This window comes from Pteronotus mesoamericanus, unplaced genomic scaffold (genome assembly GCF_021234165.1).
Source record: "Pteronotus mesoamericanus isolate MK-2021 breed Mesoamerican mustached bat unplaced genomic scaffold, CSHL_Meso_final contig_502, whole genome shotgun sequence".
Lineage (NCBI taxonomy): Eukaryota > Metazoa > Chordata > Mammalia > Chiroptera > Mormoopidae > Pteronotus > Pteronotus mesoamericanus.
In genome coordinates, this window is record NW_026555187.1 from 3,269,493 (window position 1) to 3,279,572 (window position 10,080).

General features: G+C 59.5%; 1 protein-coding gene across 1 annotated transcript; it reads right to left on the bottom strand.

The window, feature by feature from the left end:
* Positions 1-131: 131 nt before the first annotated feature.
* LZTS1 (leucine zipper tumor suppressor 1) lies at positions 132-5,501 on the bottom strand. The gene is made up of 3 exons (XM_054578763.1): positions 5,145-5,501; positions 3,240-4,046; positions 132-803 (listed from the first exon to the last, which is right to left on the bottom strand). Exons 1-3 carry the CDS (start codon positions 5,484-5,486, stop codon positions 132-134), a joined length of 1,821 nt encoding a protein of 606 aa, XP_054434738.1. The 5' UTR covers positions 5,487-5,501.
* Positions 5,502-10,080: the final 4,579 nt, after the last annotated feature.

The window sequence follows — 10,080 nt, forward strand, 5'->3', positions numbered from 1 at the left end:
TTCTCCCCTCCCCCCCTCCCACTGAGGGGCCCAGTGACTGAACAGGGGAGAAGGGGAGGGTGCCCGCCGGACGGGCTCCACGCCCCTGCCTCCCAGGGCCAGGTCCCAGCTCCCCGTCTCCTGGGGGCCCCTCAGATCTCGGTGGCGATGATGTCCTCGTAGGGGATGTCGGCCCCTTCAAGGTCAATCTCCACAGGCTCGCCCGCACCGTCCCTGGGGGCCAGCTGCTGCAGGGCCTTCTCCAGGCGCTGGTTCCGCTGGTACATGGCTAGGTAGCTCTGCTGTAGCTGCTTCTGGTACTGGATCACCTTCTCTTTCTCCTCCTTCCAAACCAGCCGCTCGTGCTGGAAGCCCGAGGACATCTGGTCGTGGCCCTGCCGCTCTTCCTTCAGCTCAGCCCGCAGCCGCTCCAGCTCCCGCTGCAGGGCGGGGATGTCCTCCGCGAAGGTGGGCGCCGGCCCGGCCCCCGGCCCCAGCGCCCGGGGCCCGCAGTCGCGCTGCAGGGCCGCCTGGGCCCGCAGCTCCAGCAGCTCCTGCTCCAGCAGGTTCACCTTTTCCCGCAGGAGCTCCGACTCATTCTTCTTGCGCTGCAGCTCGTTCTCGCAGACCTCTAGCTCCAGGCCCTTGGTGCGCAGGGCGCTCTCCAAGTCCTGTGTCTTCAGCTCCATGCCCTCCAGCTTGCCCCGCGTGTCCTTCAGCTGCGCCTTCAGACTGAGGATCTCGCTGGCCTTGGCGTTGACCTCCATCTGGGACTCCTTCAGCTGCTGCTTCAGCAGAGAGATCTCGCCTGACTTCTGGCACACCTGCCGAGGGCCGGGTGGGGGAGAAGGAGAGGTGAGAGGTCATCGCTTGGGGCAAGGCGCATCCTCCCTGCCTCACAGAAGGAAGCAGCTGTCCTGACCTGAGCTGCCAGAGAGTCCCCGAGCTTGCTGGTCTCAGTGACCGACCTCTGAAGGCCAAGCCCCTCCGTGAGGCTCGTTCCGTTCTGTAGTCTGGCTCGGTCGTCCGCACGCCTCCCTCACACCAAGTTCAGAGTCCAGATCTCAATCTACACCCAAGCCTGTGATCATGTGGCAGTCGGCAACCAGCGGTTTAATTTGCCCACTGCTGGCACCCCCACCAGGCACACCGAACACCAGTGGCGTCATGTCTGCCGTGTTTCCATCACCACGTTCATGCGCATACACCCTGTCCTCACCCCTGCACACAGCTGGCTCCCCCTCCTTCACTCCTGCTGGGTTGAAGACCAGATCCACGCACTCACCCATGAGGAGCAGCGGGCCTGAGGCAGGGCCCGATTCCTATCAACTGAACACGGGCCGATGGCTGTGGTGTTCTCCCACCCGCCTCGGCCTCCACCCTTTCTGTTCCTAGTCTCCATCCAAAGGGCCAAGATCCACAGACACAACCAAGGCACTGAGGCAGATGTGTGCATTTCTGGGCCTTGGCCATTCCGGGGTGTGAGTGGCTCAGAAGAAGACCCAGGCCAGTCTGGTTGTGGGTCCAAGGGCTTCCTGCTGCCCTGGGAAGGTGGTGGAAGTCGGCAGGGCCCGGACCTCCAACAGGGGGACTCTGGGAGCAAGACTGGAAGCCTCCTTGGCAGTCCACCCTGTCCCTCTCACAGTAGAAGCCCCCTTGCTGGCGTGAGCCCTGTGGAAGCGTTGACGGGACCGGGAATATCTCCCACAGCGAGCCCGGATCTGCGCCATGGAGGGAGCAGCACAGGGTCTCAGCTGAGGCCTGGGCCTCGCTCGTGATCCTGACTTGACCACGTGGGACCTGTGTGACCATTAGTGTTGGCATGGCAATATGGCATCATGATGAACAACCTGAACTCGGGGCCAAGCCAGCAGGATCAAGTCCTGGCTCTGATGCTTACTACGGGGTGGCCGTGGGCAAGTCATTTAACTAGTTGTTTGTTACTATAACCCCTCTGTGCCTCAGTCTCCTGAACCGTAAATTGAGGATTAGTAACAGTACCTCCTCCATAGGGCACGGAGTACAGATAAGGGAGCCTAGGGCCTGGCGCTTGATCAACACACTATACACTATTATTATAAGTATGTTTGACCACATCTATGTTATCATAAGTGTTTACTTTATTTGACTGTGTTCTACCTTATAGCCTGCCCGGATGACCTGGGGATGCGGCCCATGGCAACGTCCAGCTTAGTTCCAAGGGGACAGACAGGGACGGATGCCTAATGCCAGCACTAGCTTACACCTCTGAGCTGCCCCAAAGTGTCCCCGAGTCCTGGCCGAGGAACAATGGCCCGGGTCGGTCTGCGGCGCCCCCCGGCCGCATCCTTTCCGCTCGGGGAGACGTGGCCAGCGGGAAGCGGCTCTCCCTCCTCACCTGCCCAGCCCCCCATCCGTCTCTGCCACGGACAGGAGCCTTTTCCTCCTTGTTGGTCACACTGCCGCTCTCATTTCCAGGGTGAGAACAGAGAGCTCAGGGCGGACAGGTGGCCGTGCTGCCAGGGGGCAGGGCTGGTCCCACCGGACACAACGACCCCTCAGTCTCTCTCCAGGGCGGAGGCGGCCTGGGGGGAGCCCCAGAGCTGCTGCGCACAGGCTCCCACCTGCCCCGGCCCCTCCTCCAGGGGCTCCCTCCCGGGGAGAATGGCTGCTCTCAGGCAGCTGGGGCGGGGGTCAGGCCAGCTCTCCCGCAAGGCCAGGTGCAGGGGCCTCCCTCCCAGGTATGTCTGAGTGCGTGTGTGTGCGTGCCAGAGACCCTTTCTTTCTCTCATTTCCATCTCAGGCACCTGATAGAGCCCCCACTGACCCTGCTAGGGGGAGCGGTCCGTTCTGCCACTGAGACCTGCCACAGCTGTGGTTACTCACACCTGTGGGTGGAGGTCCTTCCTCAAAAGCAACAAATCCTATGCTCTCTCATGGCTCTTGGACCGGCATGAACCCAGGTGTGGCTGTGCTTCTATTGAGCCTCCTGTGAGTGGACGGAGTGAGCTGGCCCTCAGATGCCTGAGGCCTTGCTTCTCACAGTTCCAGCCTCCTGGTCAGTGACTTGGTCAGTACATTCAATTCTGGGGCCGTGAGGCACTGAGACAGGGAGAGGGTGAGAAGCGCAGACTAAGGGCACCCTGGATGTGGATACCGGGGAGTCCCTCGTTTGGGGGCCCTTGAGGGCAGCCGGGGCACTTTGTGCCCACCCACCACTGGCCAGAACCTGGAGGAGGGGCGGGGCCCAGGCACCAAACATCGACCACCTGCAGCCTCACCTCCCACTGGGTCTCCTCCAGCGCGGGGGCGAAGCTGGTCTTCTCCTTCTCGTAGGACCGCAGCTTGGTCTCCAGCAGGTCCTGCTCCTTCATGAGGCTCTCCAGCTCCTGCCGCAGCTGCCGCTTCTCTTGCTGCAGCTGGAGCACCTGCAGGTGCAGCACCTGCTGGGCACGCTGGCTCTTCTGCGAAGCCGCCTTCAGCTTGCTGCCTCCGCACTTCGGCTCCGGGCCCTCGGGCTCGTCCTGGCAGCGCCACGGCCGCTCCTCGTAGGCCTGGCCGGAGGCCAGCTCCTTCTCCTCAAAGCTGCGCCGCAGCTTCTGCAGCTCGCCCTCCCTCTCCAGCAGCTTCTGCTCGAGCTCCTGGATGGCGCACTCGTCCGTGGAGATGGGCGAGCGCACGCACGAGGAGCCCCTGTCCGCCTTGCTGGGGTGGGCCAGCTTGCTGCCCCCATCGGAGAAGGACAGCGCCTTCAGGCTCATCATGTTGCTGTCCTGGAGGAGGATGCCCTGGGTGATGTTGTGGGCTGAGCCCCCGAAACGGCTGGTGGGCCCCACGGCTGTGACCAGCGGGTCCAGCTGGTAGCTGCTGCTGGTGCTGTGTGTGGGCAGGCTGGACATGGAGTTGCGGCCAGAGTCAGACAGAGCCCCCGAGCACTGGCCGGGCTTCAGCTCCGGCTCCTTGGGCTTGTCTGGAGGGACGGGGTGCAGCTGGTGGCTGGTGTTCTCGGGGGAGGCGTGCAGGATGGCTCCCGATCGCGGCAGCACGGGCTTGAAGGCCGTGGGCCTCACCGCGCCCTTCTCTGAGGCCTGGGGAGGAAAAGAACGCACAACCTTGTCTCTCTCGCCCCACCCAGCCACGTGGCACCCTTCTTGGTTGTGGCCACAGGCGACCTCGCCTTGTGCTCTGACGCAGCCGAATGCTGTGCTGAATCTCTTTCCAGGAGAAACCCCACTGCGCCTAGGGATGTCCTTAACAATCACCCATGAACTGCCACCTGTCACCAGCTCATCCCAGTCTCCCGAGACGGCGAACAGCTCTGCTCTGTCTCTGCGGGGTGCTGCGGGGGCCCTGGGCTGGGTGAGCGTGGAGTCCCTGTGGAGGTCAGCCCCTTGCTTACCTCCACTGCCCCTTCCAGCAGACACCACTGTGGCCTCCTCGAACGGCTCGAACTTGACACAGCCCTTTCCTTAAAATTGTCATTTTCATTCGTAGAGTACTTTGCCATTATAATCCCTCATTTTGAAAGACTTAAGGCTCCACGCAAACACACGGGGCCACCTCCTAGGGTGTCAAAGCCAGTGAGAGGCAGGGAGCCGAAATAGAAACGTGCTTTAGGGGTCCACGGGTGGGCCCCACAGAGCTTACTTTGGCATGAGGACTGGATTTCTGAGTATGTGGGACTCTTTTGCCCTCGTTTCTGCTGAAGACGATGGCAAGAGACTCACAGCCCTCTCCCAGCCAGATGCCTCCTGGCCCGGCTTGAGCAAGGAACTGCCGCACCACCGAGCCGCACGTGAGGCGTCTGCCGGCAGGAGAAGCTGCCAGCTCTCTGAGCTGCTCTCCATCTGCTCTCCCTGAGCCCTCCCCCCCTTTCCCATGCGCGTGAAAACGGCGCTGCCTGGTCCTGCCGCCACAACCCAGACCTCCCGGGGGGCTCAGAAAGCCTCTCATTTCCCCTCTGCTCCCTGCTTAATGGCTCACCCAAGACCGACCGATGCTTTGCTTCCCTCGTCCAGCCTTTGATCTCTGCAGTGCGGCAGAGCATTTCCGCCCTCACCAAGCCGCTGTGGCCGCCGGAGAGCTAAATGTCGAGATCGCTGCCATCCCTCCGTGCCCTGTGCTCCCTGCCTGTTTTGCTCTCTCCTGCCCTTCCTACCACCCGCCCTTACCAGACCCTCACTTACCATTTCCAGCTGATTGGAGAAGGGCATGAGCTTGGGTGGGGTAGATGGGCCAAAGTCCACTCCAGCCTGGCCCAGGTCCCCACTGGACAGGGCAGTATAATCAGGGTGGTGGGAGCCCCGGGCCTTCTGGCTGACTTTGATGTAGAAGAAGTCTTCACTCTTTCCCATTTTGGAGCTGGACTTGCCATGGCCCGAGTCCTGCGAGAAGCCGAATCGGAGCAGCCCGTCCGAGTACCGGTTGAGTTTCTTGAGGTGGGAGGACTTGCGCAGCTTGTACTGCGAAGCCCGGCAGTGCTTGCTGTGGAAGCCGTGGCCGGAGATGAGGCTGCTGACGCTGCCCATGGTGACGCGGGGCCGGGCGCGGGCGGGGCAGCGCGGGAACCCGGGGTGGCTGCGGCAGCGAGGGGCACTCCTGGCTCCGCGAGGAGACTGCGGGCATAGCAAACGCCTCGCCGAGCCTGGGACAGCGCAGGCCTGGAAGGAGACACAGGGCAGCAGTCAGCCAGGGCCGGTCACTGCCATCCTCAGTGGTCACCTGAAGAGGAGTCGTTCTTACTGCAGGGTCTGGGCAGCGGGAAAGCGTATGCGTCTGTTAACAGAAGCGCAGCCCTGCCTCTAGGCTCCCCTCTCCTGGAGGACACTGTTAGGAGCCCAGAGGACAGGAGGACAGTAGTGACGGAGACACTCACTGTTCCTGTGCTCGTGGGTCGAGTTCAGTGTAGCGTGGACAGGCCATAAACAAGACACGTGCACCATCTCGAGTGACAGAGGTGCTACAGGGAAATAGGGCAGAGTACGTGGGATGGGATTTGGGGGCGCTGTTTATACAGGGAGCACGAAGGAGGACTCTCTGTTGGGGTATCATTTAAAGAGACCCCCCAAACAAGGGAGCAATGCACAGGAGAACATGGGGGAGAGAGAAGCCCCTCAGGAGCAGCCCGCAGGCCACGTCCCGAGTCCCCGCGGCGCAGAGCGCCTGGCACACGCGAGACCGGCGGGGAGACCAGCCCTGCTGGAGATCCGTTAGCGGCAGGCGGTGAGAGGGGAAGCGGGGCGCTAAGCAGGCCCTGGCTGCCGGGTGGGCCGATTACGTTAGGCGAGTGACTACCATGGGCCAGGGTGGTGGCTTTGGAATAAATTTTAGATTTAATTGTAAGGTTCAGCCGGTAGGATTTGCTAGAGGATTGAATACAGGGAGCAAGAGAAAGAGAGGAGTCAGGATGACTCTGCTGCTGTTATCCAAGGAACTAGAATAAGGATGTTCCATTTACTGAGACGCGAAGACCATGAAAGGAGCCAGTTTGGGGTGGAGTGGGGGCGGATGAACAAGGAGCTCGGCGACGGTGGCAAGGAGTGGGCAGTGGCGGGGTAGGAGCCGCGGGGGCTGCAGATTTCTGTGTGGAAGCTGTTCGTCCGGAGGAGCCACCGTGGGACTGGGGGAGGCCACTGGAGACGCGAGGGCAGGAAGACGGGAGCGGTCTGAGGACCGGCTGGCGGCGGCAGGAAGGTGAGGGTGGGGGGACGAGAAGCTGAGCAGCTCCCAGCCGAGGCAGGACACCCGGGCAGCCAGGCGGAGGAGCCATCGCTCCTAGGGCGGTGTTGGCCCTGCTGACGTAAGACGGTGACTGAGACTGGCCAGTGGACTTGGCCGGGGCCATTTGGTCATGAGTGGCCTCGGCAAGGGCGGTTGTGGGGCAATGGCGGGAAGAAAGGCCTGGTGGGAGCGGGTTTAAGGGAGAAAGAGGAGGCGAATAACCGCACCCTTGAATGTCGAGAAGCACGTGATAGGTGGTCTAGAATGCCAGTATGCCCCCTGCCAGCTGTGCCACGTGGGGTGAACGCTCTAACGTCTTCAACCTTAAGTTTCATGAACTAATGCTAAGACACAATTTAAAAAAAAAAGTAACAGGAATATATCTTGTAATAAATGTTGAAAATAATAACAACTTTGCCCGTCACCGGACAGAGGAATACACTGCGGTGTCAATGCTCACACGCTCGCCGATGGGGGCAAACCTGCAAGCAACGCAAGGCAGGGAGGCGGACGTGCACTGCGCAGGGGTATTTCTTAGCCAGGTAAGAGGGAGCCGACCCAATTAAGAAAGACAGAACAACAAGTTCACTAAAACAGGAAACGAGAAGGAACCCGCGCTCTTTGTTCTGCTCTAAATGACGCTGTTGATCCTGAAGGGGCAAAAAATGCCCCGGGCAGGTTATGGAGAGTTGCGTGTGCACAGCAGAAGGAGCCAGAAGACTCCTCAGCTCTGACTGGGAAGGCTTGGATTCCATCGTGCATTGTTATTCTGGAGAATAAAGTAGCTATGTTATGAATAAATATGTTCTGTATTCCATTAGTAAAAACAACACAACGAAACATTGTATACGTGTAATGTGCATTCTCCTATGAAAAGCTTTTGTTAAGGTCATGGCCTCTTGGAACCAGAGAACCACCGCCACACTGACCCCGGAGGGTTGCTATGACAGGTGTGACCAGCCACCATAAGCCAGCGGGGACGCGCTGGGCATGCAATAAACGGTGGGCATTTTCATTGGTATCCATCATTACACGGTCACCTCTGTCCCCTGCAGCACTCACCGCCCCAGGGTTATCTTCGGTGACCGCCCCCTGCGACCGCGTTTCCCAGAATGTGCTCTCACGCTCCCAAATGCAACTCCCCTGCACCCCATCCTCTGACAGCGCCCCCAGGAGTGGGGGGCTCCTTTGCTCACTTAACAGGTGACAATAAGAAAGCATGTTTTTCATCCCCCCGCGTCATCCATCTCTTGCTTAGCTGAGGCCTTCAGGGCCTTTGAGGCAAAAAAAGAAGAAATTCTTCTGTGGTCCATTTGCAGGAGAGAGATGTTTGGCCAAAGCCTCCCCTGCATTTTACATGTTATACCCCTTGGGCAATTGGCGACTCGCTTTTCGCCCGTCCAGGTGCACCTCTGGGGGCATGTGCTCGGACAGCGCGGGGGAGATAAGGCAGATCTGGGTTTGCAAATCGAACTCTCTGAGGTTCCTTCACTTACCAAATAAAGATAACAGCTATGTCAGAGGGCCAGTCTGAGGATGAAGTAAGTACGCTAACGGAGGTCACGGACAATGCTAACGGAGGTCACGGACAATGCTCGGCACCTGACAGGTGCTCCACAGGTGTGTGAGGAGTGGGAGGACGTGACGAGGGTGTTGCCTGGGAGACGCAGAGGCCGCAGCTGGGTTATCGCTAGTGTAAGGCAGCCGCTCTCCGTGGATGTTTGCCATTTCCCGCCCCACCGCCCGCTCTCCCCTGCGCCCCGAGACGCCCTGAGCCAGCCCTCGCATTTGTCTCCCCCAACCTTTGTTCTGCTTTTGCATCTGAAGTGGCACCACCATCGTACAGCCCGAGGGAAACACTTCAAGGTTTCCCATTGTTCTGAGAGTAGAGCAGACTCCTAACCAAGCCCTGCGGGCCCCGGGCAGCACCCGGTTTTGCCTGCTGCTCCCTTCAGGCCCCCCAGTTGTTTCCTTGCTCAAAATGACAGTCAAAGCCACTTGGCTCTCTTCTGTCGGTTCAACGCATCAAGCCTTTTCCCACGAGGGGCTTTGGTGCCTGCTGCTGCCTCTGTGGAAAGCCTCTCCCCTCGGCTCTTCCTACAGAATGCTCTCTCTCACACCCTCTGCGAGGCAGCTTTCTCTGGTTATCCTGGGAAAAGTGCCTCTCCCCCGCCACCCTCCATTGTTCCGATCTGTCTATTTCTTTTGTAACACTTGCTTTAACCTGTAATAATCTAATGTTTACATTTGTGTTGCGAATGTCTCCACCAAAATGTAAGGTCCGTGAGTGCAAAGATGTTGCATCTATAGCTCCTAGAACAAAAACGAGGTAAATGAGGCACAGACTCTGAGCGGTTAGATGAGCTGTCCCTTGCTATTCCACTGACCAGTGACCAGGGTGGAACCCAGACCCGGGTTCCGTGAACCCACACTTCAGCACACTGCTGAGGACTGCCGGGGAGGCTCAGAGGCGTTAGGGGTCAGTCCTGGACAGCGAAGTGAGTCTCCGAGGCGGGGAGAAAGCCTGGAGGAGAAATCAAGGTCCTCGCCTCTGGCCTCGGCTTCGTCTCCCTTCTGGGTGGAGACAGCAAGGCTGTGAGCACAGGCGAGTCCCTTTGCTAACTGGGCAGCAGCCTGGCGGACTTGTGAAGTGAAAACACTGTTCTAGGCCCCGGGGAACCGAGAGGAAAAGCCCAATGATGTGAGGGGAGCAAATGAGAGAAGGGGGTGAAGGGTGGTGGCCTCTGGTCCTCTGAGTGCATTCCTAGCCCCTGACCCCCGCCCGCCCTCCGCTCCCCGGGTCTTGACATACAGAGGAGCTTTGAAGTTTGAGATTATCCCCAGAACCACTTGGAGCTAAACTAATTACCTTTAAATGTCTGGGCTTGTTCTGTTTTCAACTTGGAGAGAACATCACAGAAGACTTGGCTGTGGTCCAGCCTAGTTCCCAGCCCCAGTTTTCCCACCCACCCAGACCCGCAGGACTGCGTGGCTGTGCTCGGGAAGGACGGGGGAGGGGCCCATCCTATTCCTGGGAAACAAATCCCACTGGCCAGGAGTGCATTCAGGGTCGAAATAAGCCATCACACAGATCTTGGAGATTCAAAGCAGGGGAGAGGAAGAGGGAAGGATGGGGGAGGAAAAAGGGAAGGAACCTCACACTGAGGAAGTTGGAGGAACCTTGCTCTGCCTGACCGGCTACTGATTCCTTCAAAGGAGGAATCCAGCAAGATTTAGACTTCAGGTCCTAAGAGAAGAGAGGAAAGGAGAATGGCCAGTGGAAAAGAAATCCCCCAGCCCTGGCTCTACTTCTCAGGCTCTGGCGGGGAAGAACTCAGGGGACTTCCCCCCGACCCGGTGCCAGCCCTTCCCCACCACCCCCCACAAACGGCTGTGGCTGCT

What these genes read in the sequence shown, in the direction of transcription:
- LZTS1 (XM_054578763.1), bottom strand. Translation starts at nt 5,486, where the DNA reads ATGGGCAGCGTCAGCAGCCTCATCTCCGGCCACGGCTTCCACAGCAAG. An exon ending in TCTCCAATCAGCTGGAAATG is followed by an intron (nt 4,047 to 5,144) that starts GTAAGTGAGGGT and finishes TTTCCTCCCCAG; the next exon opens with GCCTCAGAGAAGGGCGCGGT. An exon ending in TGGAGGAGACCCAGTGGGAG is followed by an intron (nt 804 to 3,239) that starts GTGAGGCTGCAG and finishes GGCCCTCGGCAG; the next exon opens with GTGTGCCAGAAGTCAGGCGA.